This window comes from Indicator indicator, chromosome 11 (assembly GCF_027791375.1).
Source record: "Indicator indicator isolate 239-I01 chromosome 11, UM_Iind_1.1, whole genome shotgun sequence".
Taxonomy (NCBI): Eukaryota; Metazoa; Chordata; class Aves; order Piciformes; family Indicatoridae; genus Indicator; species Indicator indicator.
Genome location: NC_072020.1, coordinates 22390411 through 22417946, shown reverse-complemented (window position 1 = coordinate 22417946; position 27536 = coordinate 22390411). Strand labels below are relative to the sequence as shown.

Here is a 27536-nt window from a genome sequence, read left to right as displayed (position 1 = left end):
AGCACCTAGAGCATCTGCCTTCAGAGCACACTGCTTGTCTCATAGAATAAATTCTGTGCTCTCATTCTCTGAGCACAGCAAAGAAAAGCAGGAATGTTTGGCTTCCTGTGAGATCTTTGCACTAGGGGAAGTCTATTTACCTCAACTTTAAAACCATTTCCATCAGGAGGAGGTTCTGACAATTGTTAGCATTCGTAATGTTTCTGTTTTGTTGATGCCATGGTGTTTTATGTACATTTTCTCTTTTATCTGTAACATGAAACTTCCGTTCCTGTATTGATCAGCTGAAAATGGTGGTCAACTCTGAAAATTCAATCATTTACTTTAACTCTTAACTATGTGTAATTCTGGGTATATCGTTACACCTCATCAGCAAAGCACTGAGAAGAACTTGCTTTCCTAAATGCCAGGATTTGGGTAAAACATTCAGCTTTAGACCCAAGAGACAGCAGGAGAAGATGAATGAAGAAATAAGAGAATGTTTATATAGAGCTTATCTTCTTAACATAATTGCATTTAAAAGTAACCGTATTATTATTATTATTACTACTACTACTATTATATCTCTCTGGCTAAAACCAAAGTAAAAACAGTTTTACAAACATAAGCATTGTACAAAGTAGAGAACACTGCTAAAATGAGACTTTGAAGAGTGCATTAGGTTAATATCTTGCAGATCAAGACTAAGATCCTAACCTCAATGAAATTGGTGTGAATTTTACTTTTGAATTAGCAGGGTCACATTTCATTCTAGGTACAAGACGTTATTTTCCTTACCAACTCTTAGGGTATGAGAGTATTACAAATACCTAAAATCATTATCAAATTACGTAGTTTATGATGCACATTTAGCTCTTGTATAAAATATTGTTAAATAGGAGTGAGATAAGGATACAAACCTGAAAACAGAAGATATATTATTTCAAAGAAATATCTAAAGGTTTTCTTTAACGGCATTTAGGTCTCAGCATTTTTTTAATGGAACAGGAGATTAAAAATGTATTGATTGGAAGGGGCCTATAATATGCTACATGAAAGCCAAAACTCATTTTATATATATTGTGTTTCTAGTACTTTTTTACAAGCCTATCATGGAAACTAAAAGTATGCAGCCTGCACAGGCTAATCCATAGATATAATTACTATTATATATTTTTATGTCCAAAATATTTATACAGAATTAAGTAGTTATTTCTTACAGCTTAACATAATGTCTTTTTCAGAGAACTGTATGAAAACATTTCTAGCAAAGTTTTTGCCTTATAAAAATTGGTAGAGTGGTCAATAATAGTTAGTAAAGGTAATGGTCTATGTTAAATGGAGGTCCAAACACCTGGAAATTGCAACTGTAGATCATGTGTGGGGAACGAAGAACTTTATTTTAGAGAATACTGACTCTGGGAAGGACTAAATGGTTGTACCTGATCATGAGAGCTTTTGAGGGTGATTTTTGTGGCTTTATGAACAGGGAAATTAGGCTTATATGTAGGAAAGTGATTCTTTAAAGTTTATATAGTGTTCATGAGACCATTGCTGTGATGATGTTTTCAATTCTTATGTCCAGTCTTCAAAAAGAACTTTGAAAATTGAAAAATAAAAATGAAAAACCTCCAAAAATTGTTACAAGCTGGGGAAAAGTCACCAAACATTTGAATCTTAACAATTCATCATAAAAAGGAGAGGATTCAATTATGAGATGATCATAGCAAGTATCTGAGATGATATGTCATTTAATTGTGGAAAGTTGTTTGATTTAGTAGGTGAAAGTATTACAAGGCACAGAAGCTGCAAGTAGGTAGGTTTGATGTAGGAATGAAGAACAGATATGCTTCTCAGTCAGCTTAATGAACTGGTGAATGAATTTTCTCACAAGTCATTGTCACTGTGGTTCCCTGAGAACAAACACAGCAAAGGAAAACCAATCCCACAATAAGAATAGGAAAATTCCAAAAATAGCCCCTCCTAAAATATAAACTACATCACTGGTTTCTTACAGTAATATGAACCTCCCAGTCCTATGGAAAAGTAGAGGAGAGATTTATTTTTTCATTTGCATCATGAATAGCAAAAGGGAAAGAACAAGAACTGTTTATGTGAAGTATTTTGGAAGGATACCTTTTGTGATGGATTTTCAGATAGACCATTTTGTGGCTTGCATTTCTTTAACTTGTCTTTTCACCAGATCTTGTCCTCTGCCAAAGATCAGTGACATTCAGAAGACTTTAAGGCTCCAATTCTAAGGTGTATAAGTGTTACTTCACACAATGATAATAGATATTTTCAAACTGGCATATACGTAGGAACTCAAGTTCTATTAATTTTCATTACAGTTCTGTGTGGAGTGATCTAAAAATCTTCACCAAACCAAGTGAATTGCTTTGGGAACAGAGCAAAGTTGTTAGAATGCTGTGGAGGACTGTGGGTGCTCTCGAGCTGTCACCTAGTGGTGATCCCAGTACCAACACCAGCTCATCAGAGGCTGAAGCTACGTTTTGGGAATTGCCACTGTCATAAAGTTCTATTTGTCCTTCCACACAACACTGTTGTTAGCACTTAACCTCTGAATTTAGATGATCTATTTAAGGTTCAATTCATCAGTCTTATTTAGGACTCCATCAACTCTCCTTTTGATTTGAAGACTGTCACTCACCTAATTGTGGTTGCCATCCAGATAGACAATTCTGAAAGAAAAATAGAATGGTCACTTATTATAGGATCTATCGCTCTTCAAAACACTTGCCTTAATAGAGCCATAGCCGCCATCCTTTTCCTATTTCCTAGTAATTCTTGAATTAGAGAAAAGAACCTGTGGTGGCTATGGCTGTGACTCATGTGTTTGTATAACCCTTCTGAGGGTTGAATATGAGGTTGTAGATAAAATGCAGCGCATTCCCCAACAGAGCACACTCTTGGTTTGCATAATTTACAGTACAGATCTAGTCACAGCAACTCGTAAGTAGCGTTTGTATATCTTAAATAGGCAGAGCATCTAGAGAATAGTTGCTCGTTTGTTGGGGTTTTCTTACTGTTCAGTGTAAAAGCTGTAAAAGTAATGTTTTCTTTGTCATGTTGGGATGGACTGTATATCCTTATCAGAGAAAATGTGTCTGCACTATAAAATAAGTGCTCAGATCAGAAACTGTAATTCTCCTTGGCTGTGAGCACAGCACAGATTCTGTGATCTGAGAGTACAGCCTTTCAAGACTCCAGTGTTTAAAAATGAGAGAGCTTTCTTGTGCACTTCTAGGTAGAGGGAGGGAAAATCATTTTAGTCCAGCAAACATCTGGAAGCTCAGGAATGAAAACGATAGTAGTGATTGGTTCAGACAGCTGCCTGCTTTGCAGTGGTATTTAACAAGAAATATTTGAAAGAGATTTATATTAATAATGAAAGGTTGCATCATGTATGACAGAAAAAAAAACTTCACCACAGTTTAGCTCATTAATGAAGAAACAATGTTACATATATAAGAATAAAATCCTTATTTTGTATTTAATTCATTCCTCATATTTAATTTTTAATAAATTAACAACAAATAAGATATTTTTTAATAATTTTCCCCATTGGGTGTTGCAAGTATTTCACTGTGAAATAGGTTGAATGGGATGTCATTGTCCTTTAACTTTAACAAGTGCTGCTGATGGATGTGGTCCATTTAAATGTACAACAGAGAGCTGAACTAGATAACAAACTTATTATTACTCTCTGAGGATTACAGGTTAGTCCCAAAGGAGTGCAGTAAGCTAGAGAAAATCCATATCTACTGGCTAAACAATAGCCAGAAGGCTGACTGGAGATATTGATTTACTTTCTAGGCCATTTAGACCTTAATGGTGGAGAAAAGCTGAAGTGCTGTTTACTTTTCTGCCAGAATCGACCAAACAACCAGTCCATTTTTTACAGACTTTTGATTGATTTCGCTTAGAGGAATTAGAGGTGATTTATTTTTAAGCTGAAAGCAACTCGTAAATATCTCCCACTACACAGGTTCCCTGAGAGTAAATGTTAAGTGAAAATACCTACTGAGAAATACTTTGCTGCAAATCAATGTGAGCAGGTAATACCCTTCAGTAGGAATGGTCAGGTGTTGGACACCTTGCAAAGAGTGGTCAAGCCTCTGGTTGTACTACATGAAACACAGAGCTTTTAAAAGACCCAGCTTTTGAGAATGGGCATGAATCTGATTGCTTGGCTGAATTTGTGCCAGCTGTACCCTGCTGACTTAGAAAAGGGCTGTGGCTGTGGGAACATAAGTAGTGCTCAAGGTCAGTAGTGAGCAGCTTTAATATTTGATGGATGAAAACAGTAATTTGTCACGTGACAATTGCCCATGATACTTTATACTCACAGCAAATATCTAGCTCTACAGAACAACTCAGAAAAAAAGTAGAGTAAGATGCTGAAATGAAGTATTTTCAAAACTAGATAACCTTTAACAAATGTTCCTGAGCATACTGCCACATATAGACATACAGCTAAAGAAAAAAAAAAAATGTTCCTTGTTTCCTAGCAATAACCTGCCTGGAAAATTACTTTGTTTTATTCATAGAATCATTCAGGTTGGAAAATACCCCTAGAATCATCAAGTTCAAACATAGTCTGTACTCCACAACGTTCGTGCCTAAACCATATACCCAAGCACCACATCTAAACAACCTTTAAAAACATCCAGGGATGGTGACTCAACCACCTCCCTGGGCAGCCTGTGCCTTCCAACATCTGACCACTCTTTCTGTGAAATAATCTTTTCCTAATGTCCAGTCTAAACCTACCCTTTTGCAGTTTGAGGCCATTTCTTCTTGTTCTATCACTAATTACCTGTGAGAAGAGACCAGCACCATCCTTTCCACAACATCCTTTCAGATAGTTGCAGAAAGCAATGAGGTCTCCCCTTAGCCTCCACTTCAAGCTAAAGAGCCCCAGCAACTTCAGTTGCACACATGGTTTCTCTGAGGTTGTTTTGGGGTTTTTTGTTTAGGATTTTGAAAAATTCCCTTGTCCTCTGAGATGTAATACTGTAGAACTATATTTTAAGGCCTCTATTACTTTTCTTCAGCCCTAAAAAGTTTATGGCAGAGTTACATTTTGACGATCTGTTTTGGGTGCTAGGCTTGCTGTCATGGATTATGTCGAACCTGCTGCTGTTATTCATACCATGCGGCAGTCATGCCAGTTTCAAAAATGAAATTCCTAACTGGAGAAAAGTATGATGGGGCTTGAAGTTCAGATTGCAACATGGGAGGCTTCCAGTTCCAGTTGCTGCTTCTGAGTTCCAGGTTCTTGGGTGCTGGCTCTTTTGCGCAGGGATGGCAGCGAGGCGTGTGGGAGTCAGGTAGCTGCTGCTTTTGGCTTTCTGTTTTATGCTGGAGTTATTTCCTGTATTTCACTCTACTTCTTTTGCAGATAGGCTAAGCTAAGGTAATCATGCATTGTATCATTAGATTAATTAGATTATTAGCTAAGGTAATTATGCATTGTGATTATGATATCTCATTTTATATTAAACTCATCTCTTTATCTCAAGCCTGTTTTGTGTGTTACTCTTTCCCTCACTTTTGTGTTGGGGGAGCAGGCAGGTTAGCCCTTGCACTAAACCATTACACTTGCATAATTTAATACACTCGTAAGATTTGAGGGTTTTGCAAGAAAATCAAGCCTGCAAGCTAAATTCTGTAAGCTTTATACAACCATGAGTATCAGTGGATGTGTTACCTGCAGTTCTCATGTAACTACAGTGAACTCTGTGAAGCAGCATTTTATGTGCTTATTCCTTATGGATATTTCCATACTGATATTTTATGTGCTGTATTTCCTTACTAATATATTCACAGCTCAAAAAAAAGCTACATGTGTATGTTAACAAAAGATGTGCAGCTGATGTTTTCTCTATGTCAAATAACATATCTGGATATTTTAAAATATTTTGTCTTCTTACTTTTTTTTAGTTCAATCTTTAGAATGATTGAACTGGAACAAATGATAGAGTAGATATATTCATTTAAGAGTGCCTTAATTTGACTTTGTTTAGGTCAGTTAGAAAATTATTAACTAACCTAAAATTATGGTGCTTTATACTGAAATAGAGTTCAAATTCTGCAAGTTTTATACTGAAATAAGAGTCCACATTTGACAAATCAGTTAAAATGATGCAATTTTCAAGTCAACCAGTCTTTGGAATCCTGCAAATTTGAAGAAATCAGATCAATACCTTTAAATGACAGTATCCTCATTGACCATGTCGGATTTCCTTACTAAGTTTAAGTCTTAAAGTAATACTGAGTCTAAAGCAAGGAATGATTGCTTCCATTTGTCTCAGGAGCTGAAAAGCAGTAAGTAAAGATGAGGTTCAAAGAAATCCAGATCTGGAGATTTTTTTTTGTTGAGGATTTTTTTCCTTGCAAGTGAAGTGCATTAGGAAAGAAAACAACAGCTGGTAGCATGGAGCTGTGAGAGATTTTGAAAAGCTGGGGTGAAGTAATGATTAGAAATGCAATATGGAGCTGTAGTATAAGAAGTAAAACTGAAGGCACTGTAAAAGACAAATATAATTTAGGCAGCACAGGTCTAGTTACCAGGCTTACTCAGTAACTTAGAATTTTCACCCATAAAGGTTGATTCCTTACCAAATCCCTGGCTGCAGAAAAGAATCCTATCAGACACTGATGCTATATTTGCCATTACTGTAGCTTATAATTATCCAAAAATTAGAATGGCAGAAGATTTCTGGAAGTGATCTTTGTGTATTGTTCTTGTAAAAAGGGGATAGACTGTAGACTTACCAAGGTGGAATGTATATAATCATAGGCACTTTCCTTAGAAGGCACATAGAGAACCATTTGCATATTTATTTTAAGTATTCTTTTGAAAATTAATTGATTTCTTGATTGTATGTATTTAAAACTGTAATGGAGCACATGGATTAAAAAGCAAGTGTGTTCACTGTAACGTTGTAACAAATGAAAGAATGACATGCTGGTTACATGTCAGTTATTTCCTGATAACCCAGGAAGATTTCTAATGGAATGACTTGGTCACACAGCTTTGTACCAAGGAGCAAAACCACTACCCTGTTCTTAGCTTTACTCTCTGCCTGGCAGCCTGCCTCATCCTTTTAGGTGCTGTTCAATGTAGAAAGTTTTCTAAATTTGTGTTCTGAAGGGTAAGGTGGTAAGTATAGTAGTACAATGTATTATTTATACAGCTACCATGTGCATTTTCAATGCTAAGTCCTGATTTCTACTAAGTGAAGACCTTCTGTCACACTAAAAATGCATTCTGAAGTCTCTGCACATTTACGGAACAGCATTTTTAACCACAGCTGATGACTGTGTTAAACTTTCAGGGGAAAAAAACATTGCCTACAAATATAGACTCACAAATATAGCATTAATTGTTACATTTTTCAGGTTTCTAAAAAGTTGGTGGCCTTTTAAAAACACGAGTGATATCCTACAAAATAGAAAGGAATGTCCTGTTGCTTAATGGGGGAGCTCAGTGGTCTGCACATGAGAGATGGCATCTGTGCCATAACTCTTCATTAGGAAATGAGGTGGCACAGTGTTCATGCATTTTCTGGAGACAAAGATAGTTATATGTCTTTTTAAAAATTCCTAGAAGATGGGACAGTTTATGTTGCCTTTTGCATTTAAGGTGCTACAGGGAACACAGGTAGACAGGGTTCAGATCTTGTCTGCTTCTGCGGTAAGTCACGAAAAGCCTTGGGTATAAGGATGCATAAATGCCTTGTCCCACCTAAATACTTGTAAGGCTATTGTTTTAAAATTCTGTTTTAGCAAGTAAAATAAGGAATAATGAGACCTCATTTATCTTCTAGGGTTTGAGGAGAGAGGGGTCTTTTAATCTATCTAGGTGTGTTTTGAAACAAGAGGGGTTTTCAGTTTCAGGTTAGACGATTCAATGCAGGACTCAAAAGGTGTCTGTGTACATGTGAACCTGATGTCAGTGCTCTCACTGTAGTCCATGGAGAGACACATATTTCTTACAGGAAAGCCTGGAGAGCATTTTTGCTTACTCAGGCCTGGTGACTCACACCTTCAGTTGCACTTGAATAGATGTCTTTTGTTTTCAATGAGAATACAGTTGTATACTTCACAGGTAGACAAATGCACTAACATGCCTAAATATGGTGTTTAGCCAAATCCCAGGCAAGCCATCTCATTCTCAATGGTCTTCACATAAGAGGCAATGAAGCTTGAAAAGGGTGAGGCTTCAGAAACTCATAAACCTGCTCTTTCAGTAAAAAAAAAAAAAATTTGAAGTTGTGTAAATCCCTGGCAGGCAGAGTCTGTCCCTAGTCCTGTCAGGTTTAAATATTTTTGGAGGGATCCAAAGGAAAAAGAGATTTCATCAGAGATTTTCTCCTACACAGAAAGTGATGTTTCTCCCATGTGTTCACAGGAGAGCTACACATTGCTTCCCTGTCAGCATTATGTTGTTTTCTTCTTTTGGTTTTGCTATTGTTTTTTTCCTTAATCTCCTCATTATATTCTGCTTGGGAATGGTATAAAGCACAGTGTTTCAGGTGCTTTAAGGGAATGTAAAAATTTTTTGGCAAGAATCAAATAGCAGTGTTGAGATACTTCAGCTTTTCAGTGGGAGTTAAAATATTTGGTAGAGAAAAAGATCCTTTAATTACATACAATCACCTCTATCACAGGGAAACAAAACTGGTATATACATGTTTGTTTTCTAAAACTGAGCTCCAGTTGTACAAGTGAAGCAGCCTGTGAGGAGCTGCTCCTTGCAAGCCTGTCCCTGAACCTCTGAATTGCCTTAACAATGGTCTCATTAATTTAAGTACTACTCAGTGTCATATCTGCTTTTACATATCCGTATTAGTGGGTAAGGGGAAGGAAAATTGTTTTATTCATCTGACGTAATTTAAAGATGAAATGTGAAGGTCTGTGACCTTGCTCTGTTATAGTAAGTCTATTATAACATATACAGAGAAGGCTTTTTAAATTTTATTTTAGTGTTTTTTTACTGAAAAAGAGCTTTGTTGATTCTCTAGTACGACCAAGGATGGTAAATGTGGAACTGTTTATGGGGTTTATTTTCGTTCATGATAAAACCCTCTTGAGATTAATGAGTCATTGGTGCCTCAGCATCTGCTCCCAAGACTGGGGAACTGGGGAAAGAAACTGAGGAGAAATATGTGGACAAAAATAAGTAAAATATTAAGAGCAGAAATCTTTGTGTTGGAGAATGGACACAAAGGATATAAGCAGCGTTACGGGAATGTACCTGAACTGGAGTAAAGTGACAGATTAAATCACAGATCCACTGAGTATACTTTTTAAGAAAACTTTGTGAGAAACTAAACTGTGTGGAGTGTTTATTCTTGCTAACTGTCATTAAAACAGAATGTGTTCAAAAGCAAGTGTAAGAATTCCTTATGTAAACCAGGTATTTCTATCACAGACTAGAAACAGTACCCTCTTACATGGAGGAATATATTGTAAACTATATCAGGAAGGTATCCCACTGTTTTATAATAGCTAGTTTATATACCAGGTGCCATAGGTTAATCTCTTATCATTTGTCTCAGTTGAGTGTACCACTTTTCTATAACTCTAGGAGAAATACATTATTTTTTTTTTTCTCATGAACATCTTGTTGCATCTGGTCTAGTTGGGGATGTCCCTGCTGGGGAGGCTGGACTAGATGACTTTTGGAGTTCTCTTCCAGCCTGGATCATTTTATGATTCCATATTGTCACAAAACAGATGTACCCTGAGGTACAGCTCAAAAGTCGTAGAGTTCCTCCTGCATTGTAGTACCTAGATGGACTCTGAATCTCTTAAAATGATTGGAGTGTGTTGTTTGTATTTCAAATAGCTGTGAGAACACAGTAGAAGGTAAGGAGTAGAATTGAACAGGCAAGGGGGAAGGATGGTGGTTGCAGCTGGTACGAACTGCAGACAGTTTGGAGAAAATTGGGCAAGGAGATGGAGAAGTGGGACAGGCTGGTGGACAGTGGAGTTTGTAGAACAACTACATGCAGAAATACAAGCTACAGTGTAAAACTGTGTTATAAAATATTAGACAGAATAGAGTCAAACGCAGCTTTGCAGCAGTAGAACTAATAAATGTCAGGAAGAACGATCTCACAGCATTACTTAATAGTATAAGCTTTTATGGGGTAGCTTTCCAACTACCAGTGGTATCATTGCAAAATAATGTGAATATTTTATTTGTTGTGTAAAGCTGGAACTATTCTTTCAGGTTCCTTCACTCTTCTACACTTATCTGTACAACCTCTGGTTGTGCTATGTGCCATAAGAGATTAACACTTAGATTTGCCATAAGTATAGTTAATAACGGAAAAAGAAAAAACTGACAATGATGTCTCTATTAAAATCATGCCAGTCATACATAAATCTCTTATGGATGTGCATCTCCACTGGCTATTTCCTTGCCTTTGCGTATGATTCATTATAAAGCAGGACAGGAATTATATGATTGTTAAGACAGAAGTGGAAAGAAAAGAGGAACATTAGAAAAAGTCATACATTCTTATTAATATATATTATGTGCTGCAATGAAATCATTTTACCTAAGTATAAAATTACCTAGATAATAGATTTATGAACAGAGAGAAAAGATGGAAAATATGTTGTCTGTTGAAAACTTCTGGGAGAGGGATATGACTCAAGAAAAAATTTCTTTGTATTGAATTGTACAAAGAATTAAAATATTTTTTAGCAACTGAAGGGTTCTTTTTAATCAGATATTGAATATTTATTTAATTAGATAAAAGCCAATGTAACAGCAAATTTTATTACCAGAAATACAAAGTACAATCAGCATGACATGCAATCTGCTGTAAATTTTACTTAACTTGCTCTTGTATGACTCAAGAAACCAAAATCAGCAACTTCAAACACACTTTAGAGAGCTGGGGGGTTTTGTTGTTATTTTATGAGAAGTCATGATTTGTCCTCATAAATTTTTGCTTCTTGATGGGACATGGCTTCTCTGGGTTACCATTTCTAGAGTCTCACCACCCTCATCATAAAAAAAAAATATTCTTTAATCTAAATGTACTCTCTTTCAATTTGATAGAATTATAAATAATAATAAACCTTCCTTAGAGCTAGATTATTCCCAGCTGTATACTACACAAAGTTTTACACTATTCTCCAAAGCCTCTGATGCTAAACACTGTCAGTGACAGAATATTGGAACAGATGTTCAGCTTTTTTGCCCAGCATGGCATTTCCTATACTCCCAGTTTCATTTTTAGACCTTATTATCCATATTTTCAGACTTCAGAAATATGTAGGTTTAGTTGAGTCTCCTTTAGGATTATTTTGTTTTTCTTCCCTTCTGTCTCTTATCATCACTCTTTCAGCACTGCAGAACTCAATGCATTTTGAAATCAGGTTCCTATCTTTTTCTCATTCTTCTCTTTCTTGATTCCTCTGTTTTCCCTGATGATGATCTCTTTCTTTTTTTCTTTTTCCTTTTTTTTCACATATACTTGTCAACCACTTTCTCCCCTTGGACTCTTCACAATTTCTGCTCTGTGGAAATACACCTCTGTCTCACATCTCCATTTCTGTACACTTCTCTGGTACTTTTGATTCCCTGCAGAGATGTTTCTACACGGTATTCCATATTTCCTTAGAAGAGAGGACAAAGGAGTGAACAAGGGGGAAAAGGGAGACAGAGAGACCTGTTCCTTTTAAATACCCTGAATCTGTGGCTCGGAGCACTTTCCATAAGTGTAGAGAATGAGATGATAAGCATCCACTCTCTGTGGCTTCTTTTCTATTTTTTTTCCCCTTCTCATGGAATTACTCTTTTTATAAAATTCATTACAGTCTATGCATTGTTGTGCATGAATGCTGCTCTTAGAATGGGAGCTTTAAGCTGGAAACTGCATGAGTTTATGATACAGATTGAGACCAATTCTTGACACTCACTGACGAACAGTATTTCTGCCACATAATTGGGATAACTTTTATTTTAAAAACTCCTTCAGTTTATGGAGGAAATCAAACGCTCCTTATCCACCAGCCTTGTGCAGATTTTTGGTAGAGATTGTTTCCTGGCAATGGACTTTTCAAAAAATTTACCTTGGAAAAGGTAAGATTTCTAGGGTGAAGATCTCTATACTTTGTACAGATGAAATGATAAAAATTTCTCTGCCAATATGAGAATACTGAAAATAAAGCTTTCCCAGGGTGTATTTCAAAATGGTTATAATATAATTGAATTCTGTATGTATTTTCATGCAGATGGCCAGAGGCATATTCTTGATGCAAGGCCATCCTTGTGCTAAATTTAAAGTCTCTGCTCTAAAAGTGTAGCTGTATTAAGACAGTTCAAAGTGTATGTTACCATGCACGCTTAATATAAGCAAATATGCATATTTTCCTCCAGTCATTTTCAAAAATGGCCAAAATGTTTCATTCAAAATTTTATAAAAATTGCAGTTAATAATTTCTCTGATGTAGAAATTTTTAGCTCAAGTCATTGAAGCTTGGCACTGCATAATTGAAGTGGAATAACTATAATAGATTTAAATAGTAAATTAAATAGTAGCAAAAAAAAAATGTAAATAGAAGGTGATAGAGAATGTGACAAACTTACAAATGTAGCGATAAATTCTTGCTCCAATTGTAGACCTATAACACCAGAATATGACTTTCTTTAAAGATATTTATTTTCAGTGTCATGGCCTTTCATTAGCAGCCTATAGCTGATCTATTGTTATGGAAGTTCTGACAGAGTGTACATACTGCAATGAAAGTATAGCTGCTCTTCAGCTGTGGAATAAAGTATTTACTGTTTCCATATTTAGATACAGGACAATTTTTCAGTGACATGCCTTGGTAATTGCTTAATCAGAAAGGTTATATAAAACAGTTTTAGCAGTAGGGGGGTTTCTGATTAACTGATAATGGAGCAAACCCATTTTGATCATTTTGCCTTGATTACCAAATATTAACCTGAACTTTTCCAAGAAACACATCAGACTTAGAAACTTGAGTGTTTTTCCACAGTGGAGAAACACTGTATGTAAGAAGTGGCAGTGTTAGCCTTCCTGTCTTGCCAGTTTGTTTCATCCCTGTTTAAGATCGTTCCACTTATCAGAAAATTGCACAGGTCTTGAGGATGTTGAACACTACCAGCATAAAAGGTGTTAAGGCTTTTGAAGTAAAGTTTTTTGTTTTGTTGTTCCTATATCCACTGTATATATTTTAACATACTGTAATCCAATAACAGGATTAGATAGGTCAGCCTTTAATCATGATTGATGTTTTATTTATACTGTTCTTTCAAGCACAAAGTTGTTTAAGAGTTTAGCTATGCACTTTGAAGCAGATGCAAAAACACTTTCCTGTAAAATAATCTATTCCTATTCCAACAAAATCAGTGCTGCAAAGAGAAGTGCTACTGTATAGCTTTTTTTTTTTTTTTCTTCTTTTTTAACTAAAACAGACTTCTTTATTTTGGTCATCTCTTGTTAAAAGTTGGGGCTAGTCTAAATTATCAACTTCTCTACAAGAGAGAGAAAATAGGCATTATGTCAGCCCATGATTCAGTTTGTTACACTTTTAATGCACAAAATTGTCAGTAAACACTAGAATATTTACCATAATAATAAGCCTGGTCCTACTTATGGAAATGGTACAATCTGTCTTGATTTCTTTACACTTAACTTTGTTTTGTATGTATAAGGAAAGTTCTAACTAAATTTCTGTTCAATAAAGAATATAGTGCATTTGAATTAAAACATGCAATCTATTCTATTTCATGGCTAACAAGGGGAGATGGTAAATCCTTCTGAAAAGGAAAGATAACATTATTTGTGTCTGCATCTGTCTTTGTGCTGGAAAAGCTGTGAAGTAGGTTGTCTTTCTATCCTTAAAAACAGAGATAGAGTCAACTAGAGACAGGAGGACAGGCTCACAGGACTACATTTATTGGCCTAATAGAGTCTTATAGGGTATACTACAATGACAAGAAGTACATCTACTGTCGAAACCTCACCTGATGCTTAAACTTCTATCATATGATTCCTATAGGGTTTTGATTTATAGATCTAAATTTTCTAGTAAACCTTGACTGCACTGACAGTGATAGGACACTGAACTCAGAATACTTGAAATTGACACAATCTGTACTGAATGGCTCTAAAGTAGAGCTGTCTGTGCAGGTGAAATTTCATTATATACAGTGCTAGTAAGTCAATTTAAAGCAAGCTTTTCAATAAAGAAAAATAGTGATTTGGTTGGTTTAAAAATAACTGAATAACAATAGGAAATGCAAAACCTTGTTCATCTTAGTAGTAGGATCCAAATAATGAAAAGTATTTTTCTGAATGATTACCTCAGATTAGTTTGTAATGTTTTTTAATCTATTATTTATTGTCCCTCTGCAGAAAGTAGCAGGAAAAATGCTATGTCTGTATTTTCCAGAGGAACCCAATAGGAAGTCAGGACATTGTTTAACTTTGTTTGGAAATTCAAGACTCTACATTTCCTCAGATCCATTGGTATCAATAGAGCAAATCCCAGGCCAGCATGTCAGCATGCTAACTAATCTACAGGTACAGAAGGAACATGCATCAGATCACTTCTACAGACAGACACTTGGAGTCTGGAAGCTGAATCTGATCTGAGCGAGGCTGCCTGATTGTTGGAGCTCTTTTCAGAATATGCCATTTATCCCAGAGCAGGTTCTCAAAAATGGTTTCCAAACATTTTCAGATGTTCTATGCAAAAACCTTTGGAAACAACTGTAACTCTTTAATCAGAAATGCTCTTTTGTTCCCCACCCAATGGAAGCTGCCAAGTTGGACATCCTTACACACTTGGTACTGCACCAGGAACTGCTGGATCTCATGCCAGTAGGTTTCTGGGAATGGTCAATACTATAGTGCCCCTTCTCCCTTTGTGACCTGAGGAACCATTAAATGGACTTTAAGAGCCACTAAGTAGACTTTTATCTGTAATTTGAAATAAGTACCAAGGGTAGAATTTTTACTTTTGCTGACAGGGTTGGCAGTCATCTGCATCTGTGTTTCACTCTTTTCCACTTCTAGCTCATGCAAACTGAGTAATTTTCAAGTTGCAAGCACACTGTGCAGTGTCTGTGTCAGAGAACAGTTTATACAAGTGGATGAACTGTGTTCATATTGAATTCCTAAGTGCAAATAACAAATTCTAATTCTCTTTTTTTTCTTTTAGTTTAGCTTCTTGTTTTGTTACAGAATAATAATTACTCACGAGAGTTCAACAAAACTGCACATACTTATTTGAAATGGTACTGCTGATGTCCTGATTGTATTTAACAGTATTCAATAAATCTGGTAAAACAGAAGTGCAGCTTTATGTATTTAAGAATAAAAATAAGTGTAATCTCTGCCTGCTGTCATGATAAACTAAGCAATTTGCTAGCATTGTATGCAGTTTTATTTTTCTGTAGGATCTCTTAATGAACTTCAATATGCAGGTCCCATCAACCATTAAAATGTGTCTACGAGTTAATCACCTTGTAATACAGCTCTCCTGCAAAATATCTCATGATTATTAAATCTGGAATTTTTACTGAATATCTCATCTGTCATCATGAACAATAAGCATTTACCTTTAGCTAACTTAAGGCAAGCTACATTTTTGTCTTGGCTCTTCATCATGATGGGAGTGCCCTGCTTGCACATTCTAGTACCCTGCAGGACTGAGATTTTTAACTGTGAATCAGAAATTGTGTGGTAGGTGTAAGACTTGAAATAAAATCGATACATTTTTCTGAGGCATGTCACTGGTTAAGTGACAAAAAATATTCTGATAGTCACTGAAAAAGAAGTCAAAGGTACATTTGAACCTGTCAGTTCAACACATTCCTGTTATCCCTTTAGGGGATATCATACAACTTGACACCAACATTTAAGCTTTGAAAATTATGAGCTCATCTATTTCAAATGGGATGTCACATGTTCCCAAGCCTTTGCCATTATTTATAATGGAAGACAGGATGATCACTTTTGTCTCATATTGATAGTGAATAAGATCTTTCTTTTTTCTTTTCTTTTTTTCTTGTTTCAGAATGAAGAACAAATTTTGGTATTTTGAATTTGGCACTTCGGAAACTTTCTCAGCCACCTGTAAGAAGCTGCATGAATCTGTAGAGATAGAAGTAAGAAACTAATTGTTGCCTTTATGCTTGAAATGTCACTAGTTTGGCTGAAACGCAGGGAGCAAGGGTGCAGAGTGCCTGAATCCAACAAGGCAAAGCAGTGCACATCCTTTCGACCCTATATTCCAAAATAATATTTTTATCATGTCTGTTTGTAGTGTAGCCCTGCACACTGGAACAAAGTTCAGTTTGATGATTAGTGAAGTCTTAATACAGTAGACGAGGTCAAAAGGTGAAATATAACATTAGAAATCAATAGAGAGTGTGACTAGGTCAGATGGAAAAATGAAAGACTGTCAGAGGGAGTGAGAGCTGCTGCAGGATTAAAATAAAAAAATCTTATTATTTCTAGGTCCCAAGTTTTTATAACCTTTAAAACTCAATTCCCTAAAATTGTACTTACTTTCCTGAATAAAGGTTAAAGAGTATATCTATATTTTGGAATCATTCCCCTTCATTAAATAGCTTTCCTCTCTGCACAAGGGGTCATCTTCCCATTATACATTGAACATTAACTGAAAAGACACAGAATACTTAGAGACAAAATAAGAATTTAAAATAATGTGCCACTGCTCCTTTGACAGCTGATAGAATAAATGGCTGCATTACATAAATTGTTTAAAGGACAGATATTTCTAAATAAGCAAATGAAAAATGTTAAACATATAAAGGTATAAAACTGAGTTTTAAGTTAAATAATGAAATCATTTGTCAAGAGAATTGTGTTGCTTTTCCTTTCCAATGGTAATGAGAACCTGTTCATGTCAGTGGAGTATTTGTGTAGTAGTATGAGGCACACAGAGAAGTATGATGAGAGTTATGAGAGTCTGGTCAAATCCTCCTGAAAAGTGAAGTCTGAAACAGACCATGGATCTGGTAGTTGAACAGTAACAAAGAATACTGAGACTGAAACTGTTAAGATCTGCATGACACACTTGTCTGTTACACTCTTAAGTTGCTTTTGAAAGTGGAAACATGATCCATGCACATTAGATTTAAAAAAAAAAATAAAACCAAACAAACAAACAAAACCCCTGGAAAAAAACAAACCAAACAAAAAAGCCCTTGCTTCCCAATACAATGCTTTACATATATGGTTTTAAGTACATGTAGCCTGAAAAATATTTGATTAGTTACTGTGAGAAATGCTTATCTGGTTTGATTTGAATATACTGCAAGTTAAATGTACCTTTTGATTAAATACAAAATGAAGAGCAGGCTTTCCCAAGAAATTATTTCTATCCAGCAAAAATCTTGCATAGTCTGACAGCTGTGATGTTAAGATATGATCTTAAACCACTAATTGTAAACACTGAAAGGGTGATGAAATGCTAACATCCTAAAGCAAACAAACATGCATACAACTTTTTGATGCCAGTTCTGTAATTACCAATTCATATCATTAACACTGTTAGTGCCAATAAAGTATTACATTGCCAGTATATGAGACATGTTTGTTAATATTCACTTCATCTATCCTGATCATTATCATTTTGTTCCTACAATTAGGAACAGAAAAAGCATAGGGGAAATGCTTTCCAAAATGTTTACATGAGAAGTGTGAGGAGGTTGTTATTTACAGATTTATTTACAATAAGTAAATTACTTTCAAATAAACAATGCTTGCCAATATGCTTGTGTCTAATATTCCTAGGTTGAACATTAGAAACACTTGGGAGTAGCACTGTTTTCATCTGATTTTTAACCTGCTGCCTCTTGCTTGGGGATATTCTGTAAATGAGGTCTTGATGTATGATGCCACATTTTGCTCCAAATAAAATGCTCAAAGAATGTGTCTACTCTGCAGCCCCATTTTGAATGAACAAAGCCCATGAAAGTCAAGGATCTGTCTCTCTGAACTAGGAGACAGCAATCAAACATTTTGTGGGCAAATACTTGTTCAACCCTATATTTGATTTCTAATCTAATTAAGCTTGGTTTACTTGATACACATTCATGTCTTTTAGTTCTATATATACATTCATGTCTCTTATACCCTGAATATTTTCTTCTGTGTGGGATGCAGAACAAAGTTTGGACATTAAATTCTTATGTTATTCAGAATAAGATGCGGTTTTATTTTCAAATTGGGATCTAGGAAGTGGAGGACAGATACAGAAGTCCTAAAGGGAAAACAAAAACTAAAACAACGTCTCCGTAAATGAGGCTTAAGATTGTACGGTTTAGAGCACTTACACTTTATTTCTACTTCCAAATAACTGTGTGTGAAGGGTGTTTAATGAGTGTAGGCATAGATGCAGTTTAAGTGGGGATAGCATGGTCCATACCTGTAATGCTGTAAAAGCATCATGGGACTAGATGATGCCTCCTATACCACCTGGTGTGACTGGTTAGGGGAAAGGAGTTTAAACAATCATGTAGTCGTGCATGATATGACACTAGGTTACACAACAAAGCCTTAATCTCAGCTGTTTGGAATATGCATGTTTTCAACTTAGAAAATACTTAATGTAATGAGTGAAGTATAAAAATATAATGTGCCCTAAAAGGGACTGAGTGAGGCCAGGAAAGAAAGCAAAAAAGAACTAGAAGCCCTAGTGTTTATTTCTAATCTAGATAGGCATACTCCAGATTTTAAAGGCATGCTTTTTTATTTTTAGCAGCACCATTGCATTATCTGAATGTTTTTGTTTTAAAAAGGAGCAGAACACGTCTCAGTTTTGTTGTTATAGCATGTGAATGTGTTAGGACGATGCAGAGCTACCTGTAGCACAAATTTCTTGTCTGTGTGTGAACAAAAGAAATCCTCCTTCACTAATTCAGAAAGTTCCTCGCCACTGTGGGATTCTGAGGCGTAGTCAAATAATTGTCTTAGTGTACTACCTGCTGTGTTCAATATTGAGTGAAAATGGAAGCCAGACCCTGTGCCATCCTATTTCACAATTCTTCTTTTATTTAAATAATTCCAGTCAGTTTGGGGGACGCCAGACCTTTATAAATTAACAGCAGGGAAATACCAAAGGTGTCAGATTGCATATTTATCATCTTTCTCGTGTAATACTTAAATATGTATTAAGAAGTGACTGACATAAATTAGGCAGATTTCAGAAGCCACAGGCCGTGGCTTGTAGAGGACCCCCTTCTGCTTGACATTTCATCCTTGTCAAAGATCAAATTATTTTAATTTAGGCTGCAAATTATAAGAAATGAAGACTTCTTTGTGGGAATTCCCTGTGGTAATCTGACTTTTGTTGTTACTGCTGCTTGTCAGTGTGCAAAAGATATAATATGCATGCAAATAAGGTTAAAAAATATGTACTATCTAATTATCCAGCCAGTACATTCCACTTGAAGACAGTGGGAGGCCTGACACACAGTATGTGTTTGATTCATTGAGGCCTGCAGGGTATTTACACAAGATTACTTTTAATTATGAAATTAATATCTGTTTATCTAGAATGTATAGCAGTAAGTGAGCATACACATGAGCAGAATTTTTAGTAAAATAAATCATCTTAATATTTAATACATATAAAATATAGAGGAGAACCACAAGTTTCCATCCAAACTAACAGCGAAGTGCAGACCCATGCCTTTTTCTTCTAAGAAAAGTCTAATTAAAAAGTTACACTTTCAATTACAGTAGTTGCTACAAATGCCAACTCACTTCCAGATATGGAGTGTTTCTTCAGTTTTAAGATTTCCCTTTACAATTCAGAGGTTTTAAATTTAATTCTTGAAGAGCAAATATGAAATGTAAACGGAAATTTAATGTTGAAATTGTTCAGATTAACACTCTTAGAAGAACTAAGGAAATGCAGAGAATGCATTATAATGCAGTTGTATTTTGTGATTTCAGGGAGGTTTAGGGTAAACAAATAGTTTTGTGCACTTGTTTTTGACTTATGTTTTTGCTTTTCTTCTTCAAAGCTGTGATAAAGGTTTAGGTAGAGAGGAAAAAGTACCAGTGACCCACAGTACAAACAGCTGCAAGATGTCAGTGGACTATTACTTAAGCATGGTTAATTATTTTTCTGGTTTTCTTCCTGGTTATTGCATATTGGAATTACAACAAGATTCTTTATCAATTTTAAATGGATGACTGGACCCCCTACTGTCTTGCAGAACATTGCAGGAGTAGGATCTAATGTTTTAAAAACATGCTGCTCTACACTCTAAGATGTGTGACTTGCCGGGATATCTTTGTGCACTAACTATATTGTGAGGCATGGAGCTGCTCTGTCTCTAGCTAAGCTGTTAAGTGTGTATGTCCTGGGAACTTGGCTTTTGCATTGCCTCCCACCTGCAGGTTCAGCTGTAGTAAGCTGAAGTCAGGTCTTTTTTTCTTCTGTGGAGGTTCTTCAGTATTTTGCTATGTTTTATATGTGTTAGGACCTTCACTCGATCCTAAAACAATGTGGTACTAGCGATGAGGACTTAGCCTTAGTAAATTATAGTCAGCAAAGGCTAGGTGTATCCTATCAAGCTAGGTACCTTTCTTGCAGTGTGTGTCAGGTGAACTGTGTTTGCAAATGTAAGCCTTCTGTCACCTGAGAAGATGCTGCAGTTTGTCACCGAACAGGCTGGTAAGTTAAGGTCCCTGAACCATTCTCCTTAAGTGAAAATGATGGTCCCTTCAGAAGATATAATTTGTAGACAGATTTAGCAAAGGAATGTGTATCTATAAAATGCCACAATGTCCAGTTTTGCTATAGGAAGGAGGAGAAGTACACATTAGTGACACAAGATGTCCTTACAGTAATGATTTCATTACTAAAGGGGACTATGACACAGAGTAAGATTTCTTCTGTGTGTCCACTAAGTCTTGGAAGGCTTTTAGAGCACTGATACCTCTTCTTTAGCTCCATATCCTTTGTTTTCTTTTGGCAATGTTGCATATTTCAGAGGGCTGGTTGATGGAAATTCTTGGACAAGAAATGCTGTAGCTACATGAGCATTTTGCTGTACCCAGTTTTACTAATTTTACCTCAGAGTAGGAGGTATTTGTCAGGTGTACCCCTATACTATTGTGCTAGTTGTGCTTTTGGATTGAAACTAATACCTGTGTGGTGTTCTCAGGGTCTGCTTATACCCTTTTCCATGAAGCTATATATGCTCTGTATGCAGGGACTTTTATATTAAGCTTCATGTGTAAAGGACTCAGGTATAACAATCCCAAGTATCATTGTAGAACTATAAGACAGGCAACACAGCTGGAACAAGCAACTAGCTGTAGGGAAGCTGCAGATATATTTCACCTGCGTCAATGACTAGGTATCAGATGATAACAAGACTACCAAATGGTCCCCCACTCTTAAGCAATCTAGAGCCGAATGGGAATCAGGTTTTGCCTTCTAAATGAAGATATGGTCCTATCTCATATCTCCTTTTGTGATATAAATGCATATCTTAAGTGTAAACACTGAATAAACCATTAACAGTGCAAGAATAACTTGCTTAAGAAAACTGCTAGGTAGAACATTCTGATTTTTCTTTCTCTTTTGCTGCTTTCTCTCTCTTTTTTTTTTTCCCTCCTTCCTTTTTTTTTTTTTTTTTCCTTTCTAATCAGTGTGATGGAATTCAGCTAGACTTAATCAATATTTCTCTGGAAGGAATTGCCATTCTGAACATCCCAAGCATGCATGGTGGATCGAATCTTTGGGGAGAGACAAAGAAAAGACGTAGCCACCGTCGGACAGAAAAGAAGAGGTCAGATAAAAGAACCACTGTCACAGATGCCAAGGAATTGAAGTTTGTATGCCAAGGTAAGATTACAGATTAATACTGCACATCTGGCTCCATAGAGTCCACTCAGTTGTATAATTGCTCTTGTATTGCCTCTTGCAAGGAAAAGCATAGACAGTTCTTAGCGATTTCTTTTCTTATGGATTTAGCTTTTCTGATGGGAAGCATTGGAGTAAAGTCTCATAAACAAAGACATGCTGACAATTAGTTTTTATACTTGCAAGCCTGCCTAAGGTGTTACCTGTTAAGCAGACTAAGCACACCATGTGGCACTGTTTGCTACTACAACAGTCAGTCAAGAAGCACCTAGAGATTTTGGAGTCAGAAAATGCTTACTGTGCATTTATAATGCTTCATGTCGGTCTGCCTAAAACTTGGGCATAATCATGCCTTGTTTCTAACAAACTTTGGCCAGGGGCTGTGGAATATTATTTCAGAGTAACAGCAAGCTGTCTATACATTTTATCTTACTATACTGTGATGCTGTATGCAGTTCTTGAATGTGTATTTTAAAGCTTGCTTGCATGTGTGTGATCCAGCTTTTCAGTGTTCATACACCTTCCTGACAAAATGTATAATATATAGTAATCTCTGCTCTACTTTGTGGAATCTGAATACTGTGCATTGTAAAATATTGCTGCATATCACAGGTTCTAGTGATTTTGAAATACCATTCTGTTCACACCAAGGGATGAACAGACAGGCTTTGAAAATGTTTCGTGCTTTGTTGGGGTTTTTTCCTATGAAAAAGAGTATCTCTTTATACTGACTATCCTCCTGCTTCTCGTCCTTATTCACATCAAATAAAGACCAGGACTTTAAGTATCTGATGTTACAGTCATACTTTTACCAGTTTTGGACTTTTTTTTTTTTTTTTTACATTTTATCAGCAGTACTTTTTAAGTCAGTAGTTCTGCCTCAATTAATACATGCTGTACTTTAGCTAGTTTCTTTGGATGACAGAATTTTAGGAATAAAGTAGTTTTCTATGGCTTGGAAGTTGCAATAGGTACTAGAACTCAGATTTTCTATGTGTTTTAGTAATCTGACTTTTGTTATCAGCATCTGAAAGTAACTTGCCAATGCACTCTGTCACCTAAAGTCTTATCAGCTGCTAAACTGTATTACGTCCTGATGTTCAAGAGATGGAGGCAGGGTATGGGGTAATGGACTTGCCAAAACCTTTTCTTTATGTGCTGCTTCTGAACATGGGGAGACAGGGATTTCACCTTTTGACAGCACCCTTGACAGTGAAGTAAGATGTTACAACCTTTTCAATTATTGAAGTTAATGTGCATTTGATACATACATAACAGTGATTTTAAACTACTGACCATTTTTGGTGTATTAGAAAGCCATTGCTGCACTCCATTTCCGTTTTCCTGGACAGGAGGAAATAAAACAGTAATAAAAATATTGAAGACTGGACAGAAGATCCTACAGTGCCTGTCAGAATGCTCATAGTTTCTAATCACTTTATATGCACTGTGGATGGAAGCAGCTTCATCCAAAAAGGCAAATTCAAAGTAGAGACTGACTATGCAATATCGTGAGATGGAGCACCTCTGTCTCCTCATTGAGTACATGGATAGTATTGTTGGTTGCCTCTACCAGTATGATTTTAGTACTTACCTTCTTGGTTTTCTGAGTTGTCCGTGTTTATTGAATTCCAGTTTACCCCACTGACTAGTCTTGTGGCTGAAAACTTTAAAACAGAGTTGGGGCAAGGGCGCAGGTGTTCCGACTGCCATTTGGGTGTTCAGTCCGTGGAAGCAGGTTAAAGCAACACAAAGCACCAAAATGCCTGTGGTGTGAACATTTGAGAACCAACTGATTTACCCTATGATCCACTCCTGCTTTATGCTGTATAGTCCCTTAATTTTGCTAAGATTCTCAGGTTAGAGTGTGCTTCTTCATCTCAGTTTTCAAGATTATTACTGAATAATGGAAACCAATCAATTTTATATCTAGGCTTTTTAAACACTTCTGATAAATATAAATCAACACACTGTGGAAACAACTATCTGCCTGTCACTTCTGAAGCACTATGATTTCTTTACCTAGCGTGAGCCATGTACATTCAACATGATCGTCACTGCAGGAAAAAGAATCAGAGTTGTGTGTGGTACTTTAAGGCTGTGCCTAGAAAATTTTCCACAGATCTTGAACAGAAAGTGGTAGAATGTAAATAAATCACTATTGAGTGTAAAAAGGAAAATAATGATAAGTCCTAAACAATCCCATTGGACAGACTAGTAATAAAGTTGGTCTGTATAGTCTAACTTTCTCTCTTTTTGCTTCCTCCACTCTGGTTGGTGCCTCTCCTGGCTTTCCTGACCTTGGCTGCATTGCTTTGTTGTGGCTAGGTACTAATAAACAACCCTCTGCTCTTTGCTCTCCTCTAGTATGTAAGGGTTGGGAGGGAGAACAGAAAAGGGGAAGCTCTTAGTAGTCCCCCCTGGTTTGTCCAGGGGGGTTGTTGTGCTGTTTACAAATTGTAAATATCTGTAAATGTATGTAAATATTGTATATTTTGTATATATTCATTACATTTCATTTTAGATTGTAGTTTTGCTTGTAAATACAGCTTCATTTGCTTCCAACTGAGCTGGTCTGGCAATTTAGTGTTGGGGGGAATTTTCAACCCACCACAGTTCTGCTAAAATTTTTTGGTTTCTTATATAACTGTGTGATTCAGGGAAGGTATATTCCACTCTTTTGTTTTTCTTTACTGCTGCCACTAAGGCTTGAGCAGAAAGGATTGCATTTTCTTTGTCCTTCCCATTATCCATCTTTGCATATTCAATAGCTAGATCACAGTTTGGATGTCTAAGCAATCAAATGGACATCTGCATGGAAAAAATCTGAATCATAGAATCAGTCAGGGTTGGAAGGGACCACAAGGATCATCTAGTTCCAACCCCCCTGCCATGGGCAATATATGTAGATAGTCTGTAAAACTTTATATTGAAATGCAGCAATTTAAAATATGCTCGATTTAAATACATTCCCTGCTTCTCTCATTAGGAGATGTGCATGTACACTAAAAAACCAAAATTTGGCAGTAATAGACTATAGGTATGTGCATCTAATGAGTAACTTTAATATATTGATATAACAAGTATATCAAAATATATTTGTCTGGTTAACTAATTGGAAAGAATTTATCTAGCTGTAATTTACTGAATATTGTCCCAATCTTTGTTAATAGAAAAAAAGTACTGCAGTTTTCATTTCAGCTCTGGTGCAGAAGTATAGAGAGTCTTTCAACAAATGTTATTAGGGTAAAAATCTGATTTTTTTTTTTTTAATTTCATTTTAATATCTAATTTATCCTTATAATTTCTATTGTACAAAATAAATGGGTTAAGAACTACAGATATATGTGACACTTTAGGAAACTAGATTATTTAATTAGTGGTTTGGCTTTATGAATCTGATACTTGGCAAGGTTTCAATTTATCTTTTTGTTTTAACATCTTCTAGATACATCCCTTTTTTGTTGTTTTGGTTTTTTTTTTTTTTCCTAAGTACAGATTTTAGAAGCAACTGTGAACTATCCTTGAACACTATTTGGGCAGGATGTTTATTTGGATATACACAGACACTGAAAAATGCCAAAAATCAGTGCTTTCAGAAGATGAGCATACTGCATAGAAACTGAAGTATGAATTGAGAAAGCTGAATGTAAATAACTGAGCTACTTGTTGTTTGGAAATTACAACCAAAACATAAGTTGAATCATGGCAACATACCTTGCATGAAATATATGCCACTTATGTTCTATTAAACTTTTTTCCTTGTAGAGATACTTAATAAAATTGTCAAACCTTTTATGGCAAAAAGGAAATAATTATTTTTAAAATCTCTGTAGTAAACTTTTTACTCAATGGAGTAGGATTGCTTTGGGGTGGATGTTGTTATGTTTTGATTTGCTTTCATTGCTGAAATTCAGTTAGGACCCTTAATCTCTTAAGGTTTCTTTATTGCAAACACATATGTAACTTGATTTTCCATGAGTAGTTCCAGTCATCTCAATGGACTCATTCCTGGGGACTATATATATATATATGAACTATTAATGCATTAAACCTTTAGACTCTAAATATTTCAGTGCAATACTTTCTTCCTACTTATTTTGTACATCACCAGCCACACTCACACTTAACCAAATATTTACCAAGTTGATTTGCACAGCTCGTTATAAGCTGTGGTGAGCTATTTCTTAGCAACGTGCCAGACTGGTAGATTAATTCATGACAATGTGCATTCATGTCACAGCACCTAGGCATAAACTGAGCTTACCTATATGATTTGCTAACTCTGTGTAGAAAAATCTGTTAATAACTGCATTATGACTTTCTGAATGGAAATGCAGAAGTTTTACAAGTGTAAGAATGTGTATACAGACAGTTTACTGCAGTGACACGCAGAGACTGTCAAGAGCTTAAAATACTTCAAAGTATCTATGCATGGTAAGAGAGGAGAAAGTACCTTTCTTATTAGGTATAAAATTCCACTTTACAGGGGAGGGAGGGAATCTTATCACAAGCATCCCTATATCCAGGCGTGACAGATCCATTGACATTTCCATGAATGCTATCACACAAGTCACGTGTGGGCGCCCCACGTTGGGCGCCAAAAATAAAAAGTGTGGTGGTGTGAGCTGAAATTCCCCCCCCCACCAACAAGTAACCAGGCTAGCCCAGTCTGGAAGCAAATGAAGGCTGTATTTACAAGCAGAGAAATGCAATGAATATGTACAGATATACAAAATTCACAACATTTACAAATATATACAATCAACAGAAAAGCACAACCGATCTCCCTTTGCTTCCCCCCAAAGGGGACCCTTCCCAAAGGGGCCTCCCTCTCCCAGGAGCTTCCCCCCCAGACCCTCCTTGGACAGAAAGCAGAATTAGTTAGAGCAGAAAGTTGTTCACTTAGCTGCCAAGGTCAGTGTGTTATCTTCAGCCAGAAGAGAAGAAAACAGCAGCCAGACAGCCCAGCAGCTGCCCCCACTGCAGAATGCAGAATGTGCAGAATGCCTACTTTGTTTTGGGTAATAGTTCTTAAACATTTCTATCTATCCAATGGAAGTGTTTAGAACAATCGTTATTTTGCTTTCTTACACCCAATAGTGACTTATTTACACTCTTTCACTTTCTCTGTTTTGAACTTTGCAAGATAAAAATTAAAAAGACAGTTTCAAACCATCACACCAGGGCATTCTTGATAAAAGTTCTCTAAACAACTTAGAAACTTTGTGGACTAGCAGACTAATTTAATTTATGGAGATCTTTTATAAACTATACTCTGGCCAGGTGATTTCTTGCAGTTTCTTTGCCAAAGAGAAAAATAACTAATTATAGCTATTTCATATCTGGTCTATAATAAGAAATTTGACTTAGAGAAGCAATGTTGTTTAGACAGAGTAAATAAGTAAAATAATTTAATTTCTGCCTCAGCAATCCTAACTAGATACTGTCATGCATATGCATATATAGCTTGATGAAAGCAAATAGTGGTGACAACAATTTTAGTGGTCAGTGTGGTAGTGATCTGTGTTATTTTAGAGAAGGAAAGAAAGTAAAAGGTAAATTAAGTTGATCACAATTAGCAGTTTAAGAACTTGAAGTAATACATTTGGTATTCAGAA

General features: G+C 36.0%; 1 protein-coding gene across 6 annotated transcripts in view; it reads left to right on the top strand.

Moving 5' to 3' along the window:
* Nucleotides 1-27536, top strand: part of DGKB (diacylglycerol kinase beta) — a 298275-nt gene that overhangs the window by 203341 nt on the left and 67398 nt on the right. For all 6 annotated transcript variants that reach the window (XM_054385164.1, XM_054385162.1, XM_054385161.1 and 3 more), the window contains 2 exons: nt 16081-16171; nt 21702-21897. In XM_054385164.1, the coding sequence (XP_054241139.1) occupies nt 16081-16171; nt 21702-21897 (287 nt within the window). The remainder of the gene's footprint in view (nt 1-16080; nt 16172-21701; nt 21898-27536) is intronic.